Source organism: Candoia aspera, chromosome 3 (assembly GCF_035149785.1).
Source record: "Candoia aspera isolate rCanAsp1 chromosome 3, rCanAsp1.hap2, whole genome shotgun sequence".
Classification (NCBI taxonomy): Eukaryota; Metazoa; Chordata; class Lepidosauria; order Squamata; family Boidae; genus Candoia; species Candoia aspera.
The window spans coordinates 175,524,283-175,548,725 of NC_086155.1; the positions used below are offsets into that span (position 1 = coordinate 175,524,283).

Here is a 24,443-nt window from a genome sequence, read left to right on the forward strand (position 1 = left end):
TGATAATTTCCATGATTGGGAATGGACCAAAGAATTTGGGTGCCAGTTTCTTCGAGGGCTGCGGGGACTTGATGAACTTAATGGAAAGGTAGACCCTATCTCCCACTTTGAAGTTCGGCTGCGCCGCCCTGTGGTTGTCTGCAAACTTTTTGTATGTTGCTTGAGCATCTGAGAGAGCCAGCTGGATGACGGGCCAAACCGTGGCCAGTTGTGCTGCCCAGTCATCTGGGGAACAGGGCGGGGTGTCTGGCTGGGGCAGTTCTGGGATCGGAACAAAGTCTCTACCGTATACCACTTTGAATGGGGTGTGACCTGTGCTCTGGTGCACTGCATTGTTGTAGGCCACCTCGGCAAAGGGTAGCAGGTCTACCCAGTCATCCTGTTGATAATTTATAAATGATCGTAGGAATTGCTCCAGGGTGGAGTTAAGAATCTCTGTAGAGCCATCTGTGTGGGGGTGCCAAGCCGTGGACAATGCTTGCTTGGTACCAATTAATTTTAAAAATGCCTTCCAAAATTTGGAGGTAAATTGTGTACCCCTATCTCTCACCAAACGAGAGGGGGCACCGTGTAATTTGTAGATGTGATTTAAAAAGAGGCGTGCCAGCTGTTACGCGGAGGGGATGGAAGCGCAGGGTATAAAGTGTGCCTGCTTGGAGAAATAGTCTTTTACCACCCAGATGACCAGTTTTCTTTGGCTGGGTGGTAGATCTACAATAAAGTCCATCGAGATTTCCTCCCAGGGCGGGAGGGGCTTGCTACTGGCTGCAACAGTCCTTGGGGCTTCCCCACTTTTCGTTTTGACCTGACACATGTGGGGCAAGCAGCGACATATTCTTTAACGCCCTTCCTAAGAGTAGGCCACCAGAATTGTCGCCTGACTAAATGCAGCGTTTTGACAAACCCAAAGTGCCCAGCCGTCTTGTCATCGTGTGACCTGCTCAGAACTTCCGCTCGCAACTGTTCTGGCACATACAAGTTATTCTGTTTCCAAGCTAGGCTGTTTGTAAAAGATACATTGTGTAGGTTATTTTGCAACCATGTGTCTGTTTTGGTGGCTTGAACGAACTGTTGTTGCAAGTTCGGTGAAATTGACCTGCGTCTCCCTCCGTCTGCGGGTATTTGTGCTGGGGTACGTTGGGTTCTTGTTTGGCTGCGTGTGACGGCAGGGCAGCCCAGCTGTGTGTCGGTCCACACAGTACCCACAATGTCTGATGCCTGACTGGCATCCTGAGGCCGCCTGGAGAGAGCATCTGCTAGGAAGTTCTTCCTCCCTGGTATGAACTTTAATTTAAAGTCAAATTGGCTGAAAAACTGTGCCCAGCGTACTTGCTTGGGGCTGAGGCATTTTGGAGTGCTGAGAGCCTCTAGGTTTTTGTGGTCTGTCCAGACCTCAAAGGGGCAGGTGGTCCCTTCCAGGAGGTGCCTCCATGTCTCTAGGACGGCTTTGACTGCGAACGCCTCCTTTTCCCACACGTGCCATCTCCGTTCCGTTTCGGAGAACTTGCGGGAAAGGTATGCGCAAGGCTTCAGCTGATTGTCAGAATCCCGCTGAAGCAGGAGTGCCCCAATGGAGAAGTCGGATGCGTCGACTTGTACGATGAAAGGCTTGGTGGGGTCGGGGTGTTGCAGCACTGGCTCTGCTGTAAAGAGGCTTTTGAGGTGATCAAAAGCCCTTTGACAGTCAGCAGTCCAGTTCAGGAGTGCTCCCGGGTTCCGTGACTTTTGTGTGTCTCCCAAGCCTTTTGTATGGAGTAGGTTAGTTAGAGGCAGCACAATTTCCACCAGCCCCTGGATAAAACCCCTGTAAAAATTCATAAAACCGAGAAAACTTTGTAGTTGCCTCCTCGTGTGTGGGCACTCCCATGCCAGGATGGCTTGGACCTTACTTGGGTCCATCTCGATGCCCCTCGCCGAGATTCTGTAACCCAGGTAGTCAATTTGTGATTTATGAAACTCGCACTTAGAGAGCTTGGCGAATAGCTCTGCCTTGCGGAGTTTCCTGAGCACTTGCTTCACTAAGCGTTCGTGCTCTTCTTTCGTCTCTGAATATATTAAAACATCATCTAGATAGACAAGTACTCCCTTGAATAAGTGGTCGTGCAAGACCTCATTAATTAACTGCATAAACACTCCTGGTGCCCCCGCCAACCCAAATGGTAAAACTTTATATTGAAATGACCCCAGCGGGCAATTGAAAGCCGTCTTCCACTCATCCCCCTCCCATATTCGTATTCAGAAATAGGCTTCCCTCAGGTCCAGCTTTGAGAATATCTTGCCCTTTGCCAGGTGTGCAAGTATGTCCTTGATTAGGGGTAAGGGGTATTTATTTGAGATGGAAGCGGCATTCAAACTGCGGTAGTCCGTACAGAGCCTCAGTGACCCGTCCTTTTTTTCCCTAAAGAGGACTGGGGCTCCGACTGGTGAGTTTGCGGGCTCGATAAAGCCCCGCGCTAAATTTTTGTCCATGAACTCCCATAATGCTGCCAGCTCCTTCTGGGTCATTGCATATATTTTGGGCTTTGGTAAGGGTGTGTTAGGGACCAGTTCTATAGCGCAGTCCATTTTTCTGTGGGGTGGGAGTTTGTCTGCCTCTTTTTCGCCAAACACATCGGCAAACTGCGTATCTGGCTGGCAGGCCTTCCAGGGTTGCTGCCTCCAGATGCATCAATGTAGTCGCTGCCCTCCCCATTGCAGCATGGGGAACTCAATCCCCTGTGGGTGCTCGATAGCGCCCATCCGAAAACGTAATTTCCCTGGTTTTCCAGTTTATTTGTGGGTTGTGTTGTACTAGCCACAGAATCCCCAGGATGATTAGGGGTTGGCCCACCAGTGCCACGATGAACGGCAGTCTTTCCCTGTGGCTGCCGAGCTGCAGTGCAACTTTGTCGGTGTATTGGGTGACCGGGCCCCCTCCTGCTGCTGATCCATTCAATTGTGTAAAAACAATGTGGTGCTGAAGTGGATAGCAGCGGAGGTTTAAAGCGGCCACCAGGTCTGGGTGCATAAGGCACTTGGAGCAGCCGGAGTCAATTAGAGCCCAAACTTCTGCCGATCCTCCACCGTGGGTTAGGGTGACTTTCACGTACAGGGTGGGACAATTAGCACTCACCCAGAAGTTGTTGTGCCCCTTGTTTTCTTCCACCTGTCCTCTGGCGCTCCTCAGGGCTGGTGGCTGGCGTTTCCCGCCAGTTCTTCTTGGTCGCTTTCCTCTTCTTCGATGGAGTAAGGGAAGACCTTTACTGCGGTTTCTCCCATCGCTACTGGCATTTTCCTGGGTGCTGGGGTTGGCTTGGTTGGCGCCTTCCACGAGCTGTCCCTCGCCTTCGCTTTTGGGCACGCCGCCGCCTTGTGGTCCTCCTTCCCACACCGAAGACACTGACCCTTGGTGAACCGTCGCTCCCGTTCCTCTTTTCAGGGCTGGGGTGTCGACCTTGCCAGTCCTGCTGCTGTTCAGGGCCCTCTCACTGACTCTGCATGCTGCACCTCCCTCTTTGCTTGGAGGAAGGTGTCCTGGGCGTCCTCTGCCTCTCCGGCCAGCAGGATCCACTCCACCAGAGTGTTGGGGTTGCTCCTGCACAATGCCCACCTTAGGACATTCAGGTTTAGACCCTCCTTGAACCGTTCAACGAGGGTGGACTGCGACCAGACTTCGACCTTCCCGGCCAGGGCTTGGAACTCCATGGCATAATCTGCCACGGAGCGCTGTCCTTGTTTGAGGGTTTTCAGGGCTCTTTTCGCCCTCTCCCTTTCCAGGGGGTCCCTGAAATGCAGGTCTATTGCCCAGAGGAACTCGTCGCAGTCCTTGAGTTCTGAGGCACCTGCCTGGCATAACTGGACATACCAGTCAGCTGCCCGTCCTTTTAATTTGATTGCGATGGCATTTATTTTGCCCTTTTCCGTTCGGAAGCAGGGACCCCATTCCTCCATATAGTTCCTTGCGTTTGTGAGGAAAAAGGAGAGTTTTGTGGGGTCCCCGTCGAACTTGACCCCGAAGTCCTTTATTGCCGCTCTCGGTGGGCTCCAAGCCGCATCTGGGCGTCTAGGTGTGCTTCGGGCTGTCGGGGCTCTTTGGTCTCGACGTGGGGATTCCCTCCGCTGGGCTTCGGGTGGCATTGGTCCCATCTCATGCCAGCTCCAGCTTCATTCCAGTTGTCTCGCCATCGGGGTGGGAGGGGGGGAAGTAGCCCATCTGGCGGGTTCTTGGAAGCGGACTCTGCCTGGCGCTGTGTTGTCCTCCGGACGTCTCCTCCCTCTCTCCGGCTGGCACATCTCTGAGGGGGGGTAAGGGGTGTCAGGCTTCTGGTGCCTGGCCCCTCCGCACCCCAGCTGTGGGATTCGTACGCCTCTGCTAACCTCAGGAGCAGCTGCTGCATCGCCTCCAGCTTGTCCTCGACTGCGCTCAGCCTTGCCGCCATTCGCGAGCCCTTCTTCGTGCGGCTGCCCCACCACTCCCCTTCGGTTCCCGACACCGTGGGTGATGGGACGTCTCGCAGTTCCTCCGGGGCTCCGGGCGATCCGGGCGAGGATTCCGCCGTCTCGTCCACGGTGACCCAGGTGCCTTGGGATTCTCGGGTGGCATTTGCCGTTGCTTCGCCCTCCGAGCTCGATCCCGAGCTCTCCTGGGTCTCGCGCCGTCGGGGCATCGGGCATCTGCCGCTCGTGGGGTTGGGTGTCCCGTTGCCGGTCGCTGGGTAGCCGTCTCATCATGGGATGAATTCTTCCATCACCAGCTTGGTTCCCTCACAGATTGGATCTGGAATGGTGCTAGTGGGAAAAAAAAAAATTTCGATTCCCGTCTTTATGTCAGGGTAGCCTTACTCCCAATAAGACATGGACTCACTTAGAGGGTCTAAGGATTTCTGGTTTATTGAAAGCAGATTGTCTACATAGAAAAAGACGGAAATGCGGGCGTGGTGGTGGGGTACCTCATATATACCCGCGTGGCGGACCTTGTCCTCCTCCACCCCCCATTGTCCCACAAGCTGGATCCAGATGGGCGATCTGAAGCGGTATGGGTCTGTCGATGGGCGATTCAGGTGATCTCCACTGGTCTCCTTTGTCTTCTCATTCTTGTCCGGTGCAGGTGCGTCCCCCGGGGTAATGTGTGGAAGTTCCCCCCATCCGTTAATGGTTCTTAGGTCCGGGCAGAGGTGTGCCTCTATTGTCCTGGTGATTGTTTTAGGCATTTGTGTGCTTAAAGGCTAATGGTTATCCCTTCCTCCTTCCTGATAGGCATGTTCCCCATTGTGATGCACATATGCCTTGCAACGGGGAACATGACATACGTATTTGAAAGCAAATATCTTTTCTTGGAATGTCTGTGTTCTTCATTGTTCATAAGCTCAATAGGCTGAATTGGTGACTTAATGTTTAGATACGCTGTCCTAAAACATTGGTGTTGCTTTCTGTATAGAAAGTTTTAGACCAGGCACTTACCACAGCTGACTGTTATGGGATGTTGGAACACCAGCAGTGAAAGTCATGATTCACTTTTTTATTTCTGTGCAGATTTCTAGAATTTAGATTGAGCAAGATATCTCAAATATATCACACTTTATTTTTTTTCTTCATTCTTCCTTTCCAGGTGTTTTATTCTTCCAAATGACTCTATTCATTGTGAAAGGGAGCTATATCACTCAGCCAGAGCTTGGAAAGATCACAAAGCCTACATTGACAAGGAGGTTGGAAGGTCTTTTCTTAATTCAGAATTAGTACTGGCATCTTGACACAGAATAATTTAGCAGAAAGTATATGATGGGTGAACATTTGGAACAGGATATTGAAATTAGGTGCAACTTCCTGCATATCAGTATACACAATAAATGCACTTGGAGGTAGTGATTTAGTGTTTAGTTTAGTGTTATGTGAATGAGAGTCAGACTTATCAGTGCTTCTTTCTCTTCCAGTATCTGTTCTTGTATAGAAGATCCCCACTTTCTTTAACTGTGATTTCTTATAAAATGCTAACCTGGACAAACTGTGTAGTCTTATTTATAATGATACAAACAAGACAGCTTCAGACAATGGGTCCTGATTCTGGTTTGATTCCCTAAACCAGCCTTCCTCCACATGAAACTTTTAAATACATTGGGACTGTGTATTTAAAACACAAGCTCTGTCCATTTCAAAAAACGAATATAGTAATTAGAGTATGGAAAAACTACAGAATCTAAACAAATAGACTAAAAGGTAGTCAATATTTATTTAGTTGTCCTCATCACATAACACTAAAGAACACTCTATGACCTTGGGAAAATGATTTCTCAGCGTAATTTCACCATGTCAGAACTTGCTATTACAGTGGAGCACGTAGATATGCAACAATCTACAAGATACTGTATACTGTAACATATGAATGATTTAAACAGGTGATTACAAGCAATCATAACATTCATATACATTTAGCAATTATATGAAATAATTTAATTGTACAGATTTATCATGAACAATATAAGGACTGTGCATATAATATTTCTATTCAACCAGCCATTCTTTTTACAGATTGAAGCTCTCCAGGATAAAATTAAAAATTTAAGAGAAGTAAGAGGACATCTTAAAAGACGAAAACCTGATGAATGTGACTGTAGCAAAAAGAGGTATATGAAACTTTCTTTAAAACTTACCTGCTGTAATCAAATTTGGAAACCAATGTTCATGGGATCATGACTAATTGCTCCTAAGCTGGTTTTGTAGCTAAATATGACAGCATATAAAGAAAGAAGTCAGACAGTGTTGTTAGACAAAGTATTCTTTTATTTGGGTTTTGTTTCTTTATATAATTTTATTATTTTATGGAATTCTGCCTACACAGTTACTTAAATTTCAGAAGGAGTTTTGAATTAAGTAATCCTAAAGGCATTTTTTAAACAAAATTTAGGACGATATTGCTATAGCCCAGATTTTGTGTTTCGTTAATATAAAAAGTGATTACTACACAGCTTTCTGGTCAAAGTAAATACTTATGAAGTCTAAGCAATTTTCACCCCAGATCTATGCTTCTTTAAAAGAGGCCCACTGTATAGAGAATCAGGGCAGTTTATATGCAGATTTTAAAATGTCAGCCATGTTTCTGTTTTAAATGGGCATTTTACAGAAAGTTTATTATATTACAATGTTTCTTTATAGCTATTACCACAAAGAAAAGGGGGCAAAAGTTCAAGAAAAGCTTAAGACAAGTCACCTTCATCCATTCAAGTGAGTCTTGTTAATTTCCAGCATGTTACCATTCCAGCATATATCCATGAGACCAATCTTCCATCTGGTCACTCACATGCTAAGGGAAGTTTATCAAAGAAATGTCTCAGTGGTGTGGGATTTGGTATAAGTGAAATATCTTTAAGACAGAATTACTTGGTTGCATTGTAGTCTCTTTGTATCTTTCATGCTGATGACTTAACCTTATGATCATTTCACTGGAATTGTGACCTTCCCAATTCTTCAATTTTGTTCAGTTTTTAAATGTACACTGTTTTCAATCTATCTGATTACCAATTTCCATCCACTTCCACTGGTGACTTAGATACGAAGTAAAACTGACAAAGTTAAGTATCATAATTGCATAAAATACAACAAACCTACAACCACTCCATCTTTCTAGGGCCACAACCAAACATCACTGGTCTTGGTTGGCCAGGGCAGAGATGTACAATTGAGTATCACAGCATACAGATGATTCCTAAACCTGTGTCAATGGATGACCTCACCTAGCAGTTTTATTTAGAATTTAAACAAAAGTGGAAGAGAGTGGATCCCTAAGCCACCCCACAGTGTAGTCTCTTTCCCTTCACCAAAACAACTGGAACCAGCCCTGGAGATAGGAGAACTACCATTACACTGTGCCTCCTGTTCCCAACCTCCTAAGTCAGTCCAGAAGGATACCAGAGCTGATGGTATTGAAGGCCAGTGAGAGATCAAAGAGGGCCGGAAGGGATACACTCCTCCCTCCTGAGCCTGCCACAGGTCATCAAAAAGGGTTACACCCCAGACTGAACTAAGCTGAAAGGGGTCTAGATAATCCATTTTCTCCTGGGCCCTTTGCTGAAACCCAACCACCTTCTAAAAAGGGAAGATTGGAGACAGGATGAAATTTGTCCAGTTTAATAGGATCCAGTGATGGTTTCTTGAGGAGGGGTTAGACCACTGCCTCCTTCAGAGCCTAAAGAACCACTCCGTCTCTTAAAAGTACATCCACACCTCATGGATCCATCTGCAAGTCATCTTCCAGGAGGCCAAGAGGGATATGGATCTAAAACACAGGTGGCAACACTTACAGCTTCAAAGAACCTGTCCACTTCCTTTTAATCAGTTATATATTGTTAGTACGTTTTATAAGGTCTAGTTTATCTGTTCTTTTTATTAGAAAGTGGTTATTTTATTTATTTATTTATTGTTCAAATGTCTATCACTGCCCATCTCCCCCTGAACAGGAGGACTCCGTTTGTATTCCACTATTCCCTTATAGTTAGAGCTGCTTAGGTTTTAATGTGTCTCTTTTGTATTTTTAATATATCCAAATTCAGTGGATACTATTATCATTATCATATCGTTATTGTTATCATTAGATGGCAAAGGATCATATCCCAATCAGTATCTGTAAGCCTTCACTAGCTGTTTCGAGGGAGTTATCAAGTGGACCAGCCTAAATTCTAGAAAGAGGCTGTTCTAAAGCATAATGCCATGGATGAAAAATGCTTATTGAGTTATTAATTATCTGATAGATGCAGCATGTAAGGAATGGGAAAACAAACAGATGGCATAGTCACATTCCAGAATTGAAAAAGCAGGCTATAAATAACAGCAGGAAGCATTATTTATGTTAGGTTTATATGTATGCTTAAAAACATTTAAGCAGGTTTTTAAGCATTATTCTATCTCTTTATATTCTTAATGACAGAAATAATGTAGCTGAGAAGTGACATCTGTGTTCCCCTGTGGAATAAGCCAGTTCTTCTCTTCTGCAAAAAAATAAAATAAAAGCAAAACAAAACGCACAGAGGTTTGATAAAGCAGATTAACTTTTCAAAACCTGTGGCATTCCAAGTATTTTGCATGACAGCTCCCATGAGCACTAGTGAGCCTAGCCAATGTCACCAGTGAGCCTCTGCCAGAACCTAAGAAAATAATACTGTCTATGTTCATGGGCTACAGGCCATATCAGTTGTTGCATTTGGTCTCTGGGAATTGCAGTTGTCAGTTCATATGAGACAATGTCTACATGTACATAGACTTGGCTTAATCACACCTTAATTATTAAGGTATGCTACTGCTTAATGTCTATTAAATATTCTTGAGTGATTAGGGAAGCAGCTCAAGAGGTGGATGGTAAACTTCAGCTCTTCAAAGAGAATCGGAGGAGAAAAAAAGAAAGGAAAGGGAAAAAGCGCCAGAAGAAAGGAGACGAATGCAGCCTTCCTGGACTCACTTGCTTTACTCATGACAACAATCACTGGCAGACTGCACCATTCTGGAACTGTGAGAACCACTTCCAGTAGATGCATGCTCATGGGAATAAGAATTGATGTGAGCTCTTAGGGAGTTGGAGGGCATATTTGTTCTGGATCTCATATGGAGAGGAGAGGAAAAGACAATGAGCTCATTAAAAATGGGTATGTTAATTCAAACTAGAATTATATTTAGAGCTGAACTGATTAGATTTAATTTACAGATATGTAGTGCAGTTTTTCTGAGCCAAAACAATTTCAAAATGAATGGACCTGCGCCAGAGATCTTGTGTGCCCCAGCTGTCCCAGTAGTATAAAGATTTGCCTGATTAAGTAGATGGTGGTGGGTGAAAGGGACAGCAACATCTGTGACAGTGCTGGAAAACCTAGCGGTGCCCGTTATCTATTCAGTGGTATGTCTGGATGAGGTCTTGTGTGCAATCAGGGCCAATCCATTGCTCAGTTCAGGAAATCCAGAGCAGCAGTTGACTGTCTAGGCTCTGTTTTGAAGAACACCAAGGAGAGAAATTCTCCTGGTAGCTATTTCTATTTCCAAACTGCTCTTATTATCAGGAGGTTTTTTTCTCCCCTAACATTACAAGATGGGTTGCAGAAATTATTTTGTGCACTTGTAAGAGTTATATGTGTACTTTCTACGAGCATTGTCCAGTAATATGTAACATCATTGCATGGAGCTTCTGATATGCATATGGAGCTATCAATGGATTGCCCTTGTTCAATTGAAGTGAATACATGTATGCTTAAATTTATTTTTCCCCCATAACAGTGGGATCATTTTGTGCTTGTACAAGCTCCAACAACAACACTTACTGGTGTTTGCGAACAGTAAATGAAACACACAACTTCCTCTTCTGTGAATTTGCTACAGGATTTTTGGAGTATTTTGATATGAATACTGACCCCTATCAGGTAAATGTATGTTAAAAATGTTTCAGTTATGGGACACTGCCTGCAAGTTAGTTAAGCCACTATTAATACATTCCATTTATATCTCATTTTATGTCTTGATGAAACTCAAAATTATGTAAACTGGTCTCCCCAGACCGTTTCATGTCCAGGTTCTGATCCAAGCATACAGACATGCATACATTGCAACTCTCTTACTACATGATACATATAGCACTGAGAAAGGACTAGATCTGTGCATATGTGCTCCAAAGGTGATGGTATAACTTCAGAGGAATACATGAGAAGTAGTTGTAACTTGATGAAAGTCCATGTACATAGGCATAATCATTTGAAGTTCACACCTTTTGCAGGTGCAGGCATTAATTTTTTTCTTTTTCATGCCCAGCTAACAAATTCAGTACACACCGTAGAAAGAGGCATTTTGAACCAGCTACATCTTCAGCTAATGGAGCTACGAAGTTGTCAAGGTTATAAGCAGTGCAATCCAAGACCTAAAGGACTTGACACAGGTAACAATCCATGGTTTAAAAACTAGAACATGGTTTTCTTTCTTAATTATTACAAGGAGCAACTATATTGTCTGTGAAACTTCTTGCTATGTAACAGTTAGAAGCATGATCAAAATATGGTGCTTGACAAGTATTTTTAGATAAGGACTTCAAAGCTCAAGAAAATAATGCATTTCACTGAACGTATGAATAATACATAATATCAGAATAATCATGTGAGAATTAGAAAAACAAGCAATTTCCTTATTTACCCGTACTATAGGTTATTCTACATACTTGTAATAGACCAGCATTTTTTCCAGTGTAAGTGGTACAAGCTAGGATAGATGAAAAAATTATCTGCACCCTATACAATAATTTCCCATTATCAATAAATCACTCTAGTTTTTTTTCCTCAAAATCCATTGGGAAATTGAGATAAGAGTATGTGGCCTCTACGAAGGCCATTTAATTTTATTTTAGAAATAAACTACTCTTAGATGGTTAGATTATGAGACCTTAATATGTGTTTATTAATGTTCATTAAATGTTTCACATTGCATATCCTCTGTACTGTCATTTAAAATATTCACATTAGCTGGTTTTACAGCTCTTTGTTGACGAGGCAATCCACTAGAGTTGGACAAAGCCTGAAACTCGCCTCTTTTTACACATCTTAGAGCAACAGCAACCAGACTTACCAATAGGAGAAAGGAAACTGTACTGGTATCAGACTTGCACAGTATCATCAAGTCCTATTAGAGAAGTGCACAGCTGAGTCAGCTCCTCACTTCCTCCCAGAAAAGGGGCAAAATGTCCATCTTTTATCATCTGAAACACAATTAGAAATTATGGTTTGTTCCTTGGAAATTTATCGCTCAATTTTTTTATAGTTTTGTTTCTTTTACCAATAAACATTTCCCTTTTCTTGTAACTCAATCACCTTTTTTGTCCTATTTTAGTTATTTTAGAACACACCTTACCCAGGTATTTTTGTTGGACTGCTTCTTTACTTAATTATAACCCCATAAAAATTATTTTTAGGAATTAGATGCTGTGCATGGAAAGCTACATTGTGAATGATTTTACCAAATCTAAACACTAACAAAAGTTACTCTTGTATTTTCCTATATCAGGAAATAAAGATGGAGGAAGCTATGATCCACACAGGTATCCACACTTTATTATTCTCCTCAGCAGCTTCTTTCCAAATAATTGCATGACCTGGTCCATTTCAACTAATGCCTGTACTCTGCCTGCTGCACATCGCATAGCTTTTGCTGCATCAAGCACTAATGATGTTCATCAAGCCATTGGTGTACATTTTCACATTACATTTAATATATTTACATTGAGACTTCATTTTATATTATACCATCTTAGGAAATTCACTCTCATCCTCATACTGAGGCAGAGGGAACAGAGAGAAGGTATAGTGCAGGAAGAATGCTCGGCCATTTACTCACCAACCCACACCCACCTGTCCTTCCATCCTGAACATCTATGTATCACTCTGTGTAGGCATCAGGCATCTCCTTGTGTTCAGGGAACCTGGAATGAGGAATATATCCATGTACTGTTGTATGCAGGTCATGATGCCCTACAGGGGCTACTTAAATATGTGTACCTTTGCACGCCAAAACCAATCAATTGAGCTTACATGGTAGATTTTAATATACTTGAGTTTTAATGTAAGCCATTGGATAATTGTTAACTTTTGTTCCCATAGAACTTGGTGTTTTGCAAAACTGATTAAATGAATGCTAGCTTGCAAAATGTGGACCTGGAACTTAAGACACTTAAGCACATTCCCCAAATAAAAAGTAAAAAAGAGTTATGTATTTCTCTACCAGCAAAACTGAAAAATAGTATGTGGTCTATCTAGATGGAAATTCTATGAAATAATACTTATTACATGAATTTTCAAAGACGACTAACTCTTATGATTATTGGATTGTTTTGCAGAACCTCAGTAAGAGGTTGGGCTTTGTTACTTATTTAGGGTCCAATAGAAAAACTGAAGAATTATTTACATTGTGCGCTCTTTGGGTTTACAGCAGTTTCCTTCTGCTTAATTTCTCATTGACTGACAGGATTGTTATTCAGTCCAAAAAGTGTAGACATGGATGAAAAGATCTAATTCTAAGATCAAAGACCTGACAGATGAGAGTGCTTCAAAGCGTCTTCAAGGTGCCTGTCTCTCAGCACTTGGTGGCAACAATTACCAGTCTTTACACATTTCAAATCAGTGGCTAAGTACTCTCAGTGACGACCCTCACAACACATTTGATTGCTTCATGCTAAGCCAGAGGTGGTTTTGGGCCAGGGGTAGCCCTGAAGTTGCATACCGATCAAACTAAGCCACAGTTGCAATCAATAAGTAACTAAAATAAGCAACTGTTTATTCACCAATGTGTATATTATCATTCAAAGTAAAATGCAAGTCACATTTTCATTTTGCTTTAGTTGGTCAACTAGTCATGAGTTGCAATAGCAAATGATAGAAAGGTTGGAGCTGTCTTGCATTCCCTGATAAGACATGAAAAGTTGTTGAAAACAAAGGAATTAGCATTTAGCCATTTAAATGTGGAATTAGCACTGAAGATATGTTGGGGCTTGAGAGGCCCTGCTTGCGTGGTGAATTCAACCTGTTTGCAACACAGAAACGGCTTTTCGGCCCTCTCCTGCCCGTTTACCTCATTCCCTTCCTGTATGGCTTCTTTTATCTCATCTCTTTCCTTCCCTTTCCAAGTGTAGTTACACCTTCTTGTCACCCCACCTCCATTCTGGGTTTTTTTTTTATGTTTCTTTTGAAAGAAGGGAGGAGAGTATATGCTCATCTGTGTGAGAGATACATTTGTGAGAAAATGTAAATGCAGATGGGCATCATTTAATTTCGCAAATGGTGTATCTTCTTTTACAAGCAACTAATTGTAATTATTTGTTATTCAATTAACATACATTTATTTTTTGTTCTTTTTTGGAGCATGCCTTCTAGGAGCTATATGTACAGGCATACCTATAAGCACACACATACACAAGTGCATCACGTGCACAAATTTGGAGGGGGGTAAATTTTCCAGTTTCAGGTGGAATTGCCAACCCAAGGTTGACAAGGAGAGAAAGCTCAGCATTGCAAGAGATTTCTTTTCTGTGTTTATAATTCATTCTTTTGAGAAAGCAATCGTCTTAAATTCAGGGTTATCTGTCTTTCAGGAAAATATGGTAGAGTTCTTAAAATAACTCTCTCTCCTAGGGCATTCTGGTTTTTGTAACACATTCTCTGTTGTCTTCCTCACATTTTGTGCTTCTCTTCTCAATATTCTATACAGCATTCAGAAAGATGCCACAATGTTGCCACACCAAACTACCCTGAGTAACCCAACACTCTCTAGAGTAATCTTCCTCAAACTGGCACTCTCTAGATGTGTTGCAATGGCAGCTTCCATTGTGTCCAAATCTTACAATCACGGAACCCTCCGACTTAGGGGTTCTGGAATTCTCGATCCATCTGGGAGATACTGGTTTGGAAATGTTGCTCTAATATGGCTGAAGTTTCCCATATTGTCCTATACCATTTCAATTTTGTTTTTCACCTTCATTTTTTAAATTTAATTCATTTTTTAATGTTTGAATTCTAATGTTTTCCCTAGTACCGGGTTCTTTTCTGTATTAATTTCTGGCAGGCCTCTTCTGAGTTGCACCGTCCCTCTTTCTGTGAAAATGTGCGATGTAATGGGTGTCATTAATACCAAAGCCATTTGGAACAATCTCACACTGCTGATTGACTGATTATAGTAGGGCAGCTTTTTTTATGCACACAAAACATCCCTCCAGCTGCCTCTGCCTTTCTATCCAAAGTTAAATTGGAAATTTTCTTCTCTATATTCCTTAAGAATATAGCACCTAAGGTCATCATCTAGCTGAGTACTTTTGTCACTAGTCATTCAGACCTCTCTGGAAAGTACAGACAGGTTTTCAATGTAATAACCTCTTCTGTTGCTCCTCCTTAGACATCGCATAGAGTGTTATACATTCAGTGACAAAGACTACTGTAAGATGACTGATCGACCTAAAAATTACTAGCTAGAAATTGTTCCTATAATAAAGTTGTTGCATGCTGTTCACTGTCAGACACCTGCATTTTAATTCCACTCCATTTCTGCTCCTCTTTCCAACTCCCCAAATATTTTATTTATTTATTTATAATTTTTATTTTTTATCCCACCTTTATTCGGTTGTGGCCATTGGGCATGCTCAGTCTTCATTGGATAAGATTTGTTTCTTGATAGGCAAGGAATTTGTCCACAGGTTTGGGGATTCTCCAAGCTTGCTACAGATAGTCCTCACTTCATGGCCATTTGTTTATTGACAGTTCAGACTTATGACGGTGCTTAAAAAATTGACTTACAACTGGTGGTCACACTTATGACCGTTGCAGCATCCCTGTGTCACATGATCACCATTTTCAACCTTCCTGGCTGGCTTCTGGCAAGCAAAATCAATGGGGAACCGCATGATTTGCTTAATGACCACATGATTTGCTTAATGTCCACTGCAAAAACTGTCATAAAATCAGGTCAGATTCACTTAATGACTGCTTCACTTAGCAACCAAAATTCCGATCTCAGTTGTGGTCATTAAGTGAGGACTACCTGTAATGCTTCCCTTTGTTCCTTGATGACTCCACTGTTGCTGTATAGTCAGTGTAACTCATATTTGCATTTAGAGTCTATAATAAATCCTCATCAGCCTCTAGTTCAGTTATGTTATTTCCATGAGCACCCAAATGAGTCCAGTTCTTGGTAATGTTGCTATTGCCTATAGGGATATTTATAATATGTTACATGCCATTTGTTTTTCCATTTTAAAAGAATCTATATCAAACTTACAAATCTACCCTTCCCCCCTCCAATTACTGGCTTCTTTTTTAAAGGTGAAAAGTTATGGAAAACAGGCAACTGGGCAACATAGGTAGGTCATGAAGAGTCTGATTGAAGCCACAGAAGTATTTTTTATAGTAATAGTTATGAATAACACAGAGATAAAACAAGGTTACAACTCTTGAAATCAAGTTGTTATGCCTTATATAAGAACTGTTCTGAATTTTTTGAATGTGTGCCTTTTTAAATGTTTGGCTGAGAAAAACATAGGCTCTGTTTTGGATGGGTTCATTTGACCCCAGTCTGTCTTAAACCTGTTCCCCACCATATATATTTTACTCTAGCTCCCATTATGGATAGTCAGTGTAGCCCAATCCATTTGAAAGGTACCAGATTAGGGAATGCTCTCATAGGTCTTTTTCTGGAGCAGGGCATAAATAGCTTTTCCAGTTTTGTGCAGAGAAGTTGGATAGATTCAAAGCAAAACCAGGTTAATAAGGCTTAGCAATATTATGAAGACAAAGCAAGAATTAGGTTAACTCTTTATTAGCTGCAATGTAAAGGTAAAACAATGTAAATGCTGTAGAAGCACTTACTCTTAAGTGATTCTTCTACAGCATTTGGTTTTTTAACAAATGTTTATACTTAAGCTAAAAAAGTTAACCTGATGCTTTGTCTTGATATATCCACATCTTCAATTAAAAGAGAAATTCTCTAAGCCCTATATGGCTTGGTACTAGGTATCTGCAGGACCACCTACTCCAACAAGAATAGACTCATCTCAAAAGATCCTCCTGGGAGAAGTTGCTTATGGTGCCCCAAATTCATGAGGTGAAGGGAGCTGAGGGGAGAAAGCATTGTTCACCACAATCATTCACCAATTTATTTATTTTTGCATAGTAACTATTGTTTTTTAGTTATGAACTATACTGTGCTTTGCTTTACTGTGTAAGTTTTACTATATCTGAGTATATTATTATAAGCCCTGTGCTTTGCAAAGATTTGGAAACAGCAAAACTTAGATGATGATATAAATAATAATAATAACAACAATTTCAAAGGGAGGACTCCCACTTAATTATTAGAAGTATTCTCCAATAAAATGAGTTTCCTTCTGACCCCTTGGGATTTAATTAAAACATTGAGAAATGAGTGTATAATTAAAGACCATTCATACATATGCTTTGGCTACCTTGCAACTAAATAAATGCCACTGTAACAGGAAGAAATTCATGAGAATGTTTCTGTAATGCTTTTCTTCTTTGGAAGAATTTCTAAAGCAAATTCACTTCCATCGTGTTGAATGAGAACTGCTATGAACAAGCGCAAGAGAATGCTGCTGCCTGGTATTAACACCGTATGTCTCACCTGAGATCTTTGGGTAATAGTAAACTATTGATTACAAATCCCAGCCTAAATTAAAAGTGGTCTTTTCTTTTCTCATTACAACCAATGAACTAAAAGTCTGAAGAAAGAGGTCTTAGCATGTAAGAATTTCCATGTATTTCGCTACTCAGCTGAGAAGATGGCAATTATTAAATAGGGCTGTGCAAAGATTAGATTCAGAGATTTAATTCGAATCACTGGTTTCTCAATTGGATCTATGAATCACTTTGAATCAGCAATCAAACTAGATACTCTTGAATCAATTTGGAAAATCAGATTGAAGCACCAAATGGAACAGATTTGACTTTCCAAATTAAATTATGATTTGAATGAAAGCAATGATTTGCATCAGATCCGAGCCAAGCTACATATGCCTAATATCAAATGTTACAGGCTGTTACTGTTTCCTTTTTTTTTCTTTTTGACAGAGGACACTTATGGCATGGATGGGAAGGCTAAGCTCCCAAATTTCACAGAAAATATCAACTGGCAAGGACTGGAAGATTTGTACAGTGTGAATGAAAGTTTATATGAAACCAGAAACAACTACAGAGTTAGTCCTGATGACTGGAGAAATTACTTGAAGGATGTAGATAGAATCTTTGCACTGCTGAACAGTTACTCTAAGCAAAATCAAAGAGCAGGGGTTCACACTGCTAATGCCAGGGGGAACTTGGATGAATCATCCACATCATTTTCCTTGCTGGGAATGAGCTCTGCTGAAACAGATGAAGGTTCGAGTGGGCTGACAACCCAAGAGGCTCAACCTATCATCCAAACAGATTTTGGAGACCTGACCTTGAGCACAGTAGTGTCAAGCGAGGAGGGGAGACTTGAATTAAGCAACGATATTCCTGCAAAAAGGAGTACAAATCCACCACACTGGAATAGTCACCAAGCCAAAACATGGCTGAAGATTGAAGAGCCAGTTAATTTGGAAAGGGATTTTAGTGGGAACGATTTGACAGAGCTGGAGTCCAGACACAGCTTCATCTTGCAACCAGTTAACATTATTCAGAAAGCTTCGATCACAGACAAAGATTTTGCACAGGGTATTTTTGAAGAGCAAGTCTACCTTCCCATGAACTCTGCTGCAAAAATAATCAGTTGGGCTTTAAATACATTTGTTCTGCAACATAAAACTGACATGTTCTTGAGAAAAGGGGAAGGTTTTCAGAAATCTTCACAGCTTCTAAATGAAGAAGGCAGTGCTTCAAATCCACTCCCCTCAAATTAGGTTGTGTACGCAAGTCAGATATTATTGATCAGCTGACAAATGGAATGACAATTTTGTAGCAAAATTCTAGTGTATATTTTATATGCACATATACACATTCTTGTCAATGTGGCTGCAGCTACTAGAATTCCAGTATTAAAAAGGCACCATTATGACGCTTTTTAGCCAGAGTCCTATTTTTTAAAGTAGTATAAATGCACCTTCAAAGGAAATGAGTTCCTTATTTCTTCTGTTCTCATAACAAATATTCTTATCCCATGTTTGAGTAATTTTTATTAATTTGAACCACTGAAATTTCTTATTGTCAAAGTAAATATACATGCCCTTTTGTAATCTGTGTGCCATACTCTTTATTAATCTGACACTTCTACATGTTCTTAGTTTTGCTAATATGATGTAATTTGCAAAACAATAAAAGTTGATAGAGAATACAGTATGTAGCATGGATTGTAAAAAGCAATCATTGGTATATTGAGCAGATGATCACGTTTGATTTAAAAGCTTTATGCTCATTTGACTCATGGTAATTTTTTTCTTAGATATAACAAATGGGAGACTTAACAGTTAAACTGAGTTAATTTTCAGGAAAAAAAATTTTTTTTAATCTGTTCAGTCGTGTCCAAATCTCAGAGACTGCCTGGACAAGTCCCTGCAGTTTTCTTGGCAAACTTTTTCAAAAGTGGTTTGCCATTGCCTCCTTCCTAGGGCTGAGAGAGAGTGACTAGCCCAAGGTCACCCAGCTGGCTTTGTGCCTAAGGCAGGACTAGAACTCATGGTCTCCCGATTTCTAGCCCAGTGCCTTAACTACTAACCAAACTGGCTTAATTTTCCAATAGATAGGGGCTAAAAAGTAATTAATTTTATTTTTTTTCAGGAAAGGAAGTTTGATTTCCACTTTGCAAAAAGTCTTAATGTATTCAGAGCTGTTCTAGTCATTTTAGAACAAAATCCAGTCCAAAGAAAAGTTCTTTATACAAATATGCTTTATATTGTAATGCATCCTGGCACACCTGCAGAAGTGCATCCCCTCCCACTTCTTTTTAAACACAACATAATGCAAGATTGCAGAGTCATATTGCCATATCTATATGTGGCCATACAGAAATCTCCTATACACAGGGAGTAATGCTACATGCAAAAGCACTTCTCCACTCTTCTCCAGAGTCAAGGAAAGGAATGCTTCCTATAGACATAACAGTGAAGTTTGAATATGTTGGTTTATTGAAGTGCTTTAGAATATAACATATGAGCAGGAAAAATAGGTACAGTCATCTAGAATTTTGTGAAGGTGTCTAAATGACTTCAGAATATTGTTCCTAAAGTGTGGGGTTTGGGGTTTTTTTTGGGGGGAGGGGCATCTAAAATAAAAAAAACAACCCCCAAACCATCAAAATAAAGATGAATTCTTAGCTACAAGTTTTGCAGAAAGTAACTATTTTAGAAATAATTTATAGAAATAAGGTTGACATAGAGTTGGTTTCAATCATGAAGTACCAGATAAGCAGTCAAATGTTCCATGGTGTTACTAGATTTTTAAATACATGCAAACATATCTATCATGCTGGTCCCTTTTGCGGTAAGCAACAGCATACAAAGCTCAGAAAGGGAGAAATAGTAAGCTAATGAAATTAAAGTCCTAAGATAAAGATAGCTAAATGTAATTTATACCAACACCATTCACTAGGCCCACACTTTTCAAATAAATCCATACACTGCGTCACATACTGACTTTTGGTTTTTAAATTTCTCACCTTCTCTTTTTGAGGATCTCATCAACTCCATCCAACCATGATCTCAGTGTCCCCTTTCCTTTCAACCCATTCACTCTTCCTTCATATAGTATCTTTTTGCAATTTAATTCTCATCAATTCTCCCTATGTGGCCAAACTCAATATTCTTTCAGATTATTTACCCACTTTTGCATTCAGTCCACATTCAGGATTCATTCACTTTTAACCTTATCTTTCTCATACCTCATACACTTTTGAAGTACTCCGTTCCCAGTTTCAACTTTTATGTTTCTCCAGACTTTTCTCACTTGCAAATAACAAAGTGGGCACAAGCACGTTCTCATATACAGCCATTTTTGCTTCTTTTGACATTCATTCCACACAATATGTAACGTATTTTCTACCAGCATCTGCAAATCTGAAAATAGCTCCATTCATTTTACAAGGTACACAAATTAACCTACTTGCTCTACTTCTTTGCCATTTATATATAAGCTTGCAATTGTTTGCTCCATTTTCTCTGTCAAACACAATTGTCTTGATATTTATGTATTAATTTTCAGTTCTATGCTCCTTGTTGCATCATAGTTTATATAATGTTTAGTTTTTGTTTGAAGTCATTTCAGTAATTTTCCTGAAAAAGGTTTTGGTGGATTGTGTAAACAGGTGTTATCATTTACATGTCTCAAACTGAATGGCAAAACAAATTTATTTAAGAATGTGAATGATGCTATTTTTATATAGATTTTCATTATTAGGCTACAAACTGTTCATGTAAGAATATTCTGCAATACTTTTATAGAACAATTCTGGCTTCAGGAAAGTCTAGAAGCAATTCTTCAAATAAAGAGCTACTGTACCTGTTTTATAGAAATCAGTCAAGTCAAATTTTCATAAAGTGGGTATAAAAATTATCTTAATTCAATGTGTTAACCTATAGCCTAATAAGAAATATTTTACTAAGTAATATTTTGCAGTTACTTGATTTAAAATAACTGTCTAAGCTCAGATGCAAGTTGTGGACATGAACACCTGGGAACAATAGTTGCATGGTAGTAAAGCAAATAACCTGAAAACTCACTGAATCATTTTAAGTATAAATTACATTTTCCTAGGTACTGGAAATCCTACTGCTTCACAGCAGCTGGGTGGCATTTCTTTTGTTAGTTTTCAAGTTGATATATTTTTTTAAATCCTTCTACCTGAATTTGGTAGATAAAATATTAACAGCTATAAGCTGAAAGCAGCTTGTATCCATTTGATCCAGAGCTTCCCCGGGAACCAACAAGAGAGTGGCAAGAATCACTGTGGTTTCCACTATGTCCACAGGAAAACAGAGATGATTTCCATCCTATATCCCTTAGAATGCCCTCCCAAGAATTACAGGTTTTCAGCCTTACTGGGCAATCCTTTGCATATCTATTACATTTAATGAAGCTTTCTTCGAGGTTTCTCAAAACTACTGGTAATTAAGAGAGATGGCTTCACTGAATTCTGTATCAGATTGCCTAAATCTAATAATAATAATGATAATGATAATGGATATGCTGCCCAACTCCTGACAACTGGGTGGTTATATAAAAAGTAATATACCCTGGCCCAACCTTAGCATCTTGAAGACCTTGCTATACCTTAATTAATGCAAAGTCAAGGTGCATCAATTCATGAAATCAGTCTTGGCAAAGTGTATTACACATCAGGAACATAAAAACACAGTTCCTAGTTTCTGTACAATCCTAGTTCTAGAAAAACAATTACCAGTACAATTGTAACAAACACAATAGTTTGAGTATTTGTTGCTGTTAAATAGTAAAGTAAAATCACTCTACTCAGCAAGCATAAATTACTGTTCATAAATGGCCATTGGATGTCACTACACCACCACATAATGGCTTGCAATAGTAATTATAAATATTTGTGCAGATTTGGGACTCTTAAATTATAATACTGCCTTTGTTAATATGTTTAAAAGCAGGTGAATTGACTTGGAGTTAAGGTAATTTAAAATGAAAACAAGAGCCCTAATTAAAACTGACATTAAATTTCATAGTATGTGATGTTACAGATCATGAATAAATATAAGTGCTAGATTAAAACACAGGCAACCTGAGCCATACATAATGATGATTGGCTGATTATGAAAAACAGATGAAATTGAGCTGAGCTGTAGCTATACACTGAATGAGGTAGTAGCACCCATCTTCACTGCATTAATTTCTGCAGCAAAATTATTCTGGATCAAAGCTGCTGCTTCTTCCCTGCTCCCCAAAAGTACACCTTAAGATTGGAATAGTGCAACAAGATGTAACATAAAACACCACAAAGTTAAGAAGTCATCTTTATTTCAAAATGTCAAGTACTGAAGGTTCACTTGCAAACAGCTATTTACACATACTGTCCATAAAGTTTTACACAAGCTTGCACATAGAGTCTGAAAACTGATCTTTGTTCCACTGAGAAATATTAGTTCAAATATTCACTAAAAAGAAAAAGGAACATTCCACAAATCAATCAAATCCCCATTTTTGTTATTACAGATTCAGTACATAGTTTCCTGACTGACACTCTTAAAAACATTTATCAAAACTAACATTTTGACTAGTCTGCCCCTTGATTAATAGTATTTTTCCTCTTTCAGGTATATTATGTTGAAAGAAAACACAACACAACATACTGCTGTTTTCCTGAAATCAATGGAAAAAAAATATACAGTCTTGTCTATATATGTTAATGGGGGGGTGTGAAGTATAAAAAAGTAATAATGATTCAAAATTGCATATTTCTAAGAGTATTAAGTTCAACCCTGGATTTTTTTCTTATGATAAAAGTACCATATTTTTTTAGATTCTTCAGCATACAGTGTTTTTATAAACTACACATGGTTTTGGCTAACAATTGTTTTGAAAGTGTATTTTTAAAGTTCAAAAATTAAAGGACACAAATCTTTTGTCTTTGCCACCACAGTTCAATATTAACTCAACCAAATGACTGGGGGGGCAGTAATTTAGGGGCAATATCAAGGGTCCTATATGTATACATTTTGTGTTCGTTCAACAGGTACCATAGTCTGAAACACTGGTCTAAACAACTGCTGAGCATAGCCTTCCCTACTATCCTGCTCATGAGCTGCACCAAATTTTGACTCTTCAACCAATACAGCTGAAAGGCAAGCTTGGCAGGATACCAGATCGTCATATCTTCGACTATCGCTATTCCCTGCCAGAAAGTTATGTTTCCAGATTCAAGACTTAAAAGATTTCCAGTTAGCTAATGATAGCCAATTCTTTTAGTTAAAATATCTAAACACATTAATTCAAAGTTTGTGCTGCTTCAGGAAAATTTGTGGAGCAAGAGTATATTGCGAACCTGCCATTAAGCTACAGTCCTGCAAGGTATATGAAGTATTTTTCAGGCTAAAGAGGGAATTCTTGTATCACATTAGCACCAGTTGATCAATTCAAAGCTGATCCATAGGGTCACTCACTTATACTAGAGGACCAATGTACATTTTCTGGTACACTAACAATGCTAAAAATACAAAAAACCTCTGGGACAGCTGTCCAGTGCCAATCTAGGGCATTCTCCATGTTATGACTACATTACAGGAAAAAAACAGTACAAATGTGTAAATGACATAATAAAAAAGAATGACATAATGTATATATTCAGAAGCCCCACTCAAAAGTTTGCCAGAATACTAGGCCCACCTGTTTCCTATCTCCATAGGTACAGAAAGCAGATGTGAAAGGAAGCTGTACTCACATTTGCTATAATAGGAGTGAAGCTGTCAGTGCCACTTAGGACCTTACTTGCCAAAGGTATATTCAGAGAGCTGTACTTCTATCTAAGCAAACATGAGCCTAAAGGATCTCTTGACTGGAAGGGAGGGTCAGACTGGCCATATGGTTCTGTCCCCTCCCATTTTGAGTTCTCTCTGCCTTCAGGTGTGGCTTAAACTAAGTGACACTCTTGATGCACTACAGTTGAACAAACTTTCTACTTCCAAATTTCAAGTACGCAATCAATACTGAAAGAATAATGACACTTTTGAGGCAATGGTAGGTTTGCATAAATAAGCCTAGTACTATAGTCATAAACGAATACTTATATTAATATTTATGGCCATCTACAGTACATCCATATACATTATATACACTATGAAAAGATTTAACACTTACTCTAGGATGGGGAAGAGAGACAACAAAATCCTTCAGTTATAAGTGGAAGTATTACATTGGTGCATGCTCTCTAGTCTCTCTTCCACAACTTAAAAGATTAATACCAAAGTCAGGAAACAAAGAGCATGGCTAAACCTCCTATTGCTGCTTTAAGCTACTGCAGAGACC

General features: G+C 40.1%; 1 protein-coding gene across 5 annotated transcripts in view; it reads left to right on the top strand.

Moving 5' to 3' along the window:
* The window catches only part of SULF1 (sulfatase 1), a 123,171-nt gene extending 104,287 nt beyond the window's left edge, over window positions 1-18,884 (top strand). For 2 of the 5 annotated variants that reach the window (XM_063299364.1, XM_063299365.1), the window contains 8 exons: window positions 5,588-5,684; window positions 6,505-6,599; window positions 7,129-7,197; window positions 9,302-9,474; window positions 10,231-10,373; window positions 10,759-10,882; window positions 11,998-12,031; window positions 12,245-12,744. In XM_063299364.1, the coding sequence (XP_063155434.1) occupies window positions 5,588-5,684; window positions 6,505-6,599; window positions 7,129-7,197; window positions 9,302-9,474; window positions 10,231-10,373; window positions 10,759-10,882; window positions 11,998-12,031; window positions 12,245-12,515 (1,006 nt within the window). In that variant the 3' untranslated portion in view covers window positions 12,516-12,744. Of the gene's footprint in view, window positions 1-5,587; window positions 5,685-6,504; window positions 6,600-7,128; window positions 7,198-9,301; window positions 9,609-10,230; window positions 10,374-10,758; window positions 10,883-11,997; window positions 12,032-12,244; window positions 12,745-17,558 lie in introns of those variants that run through there. The other 3 variants (XM_063299366.1, XM_063299367.1, XR_010067657.1) reach the window with 3 other exon arrangements.
* The last annotated feature ends 5,559 nt before the right edge of the window (window positions 18,885-24,443 follow it).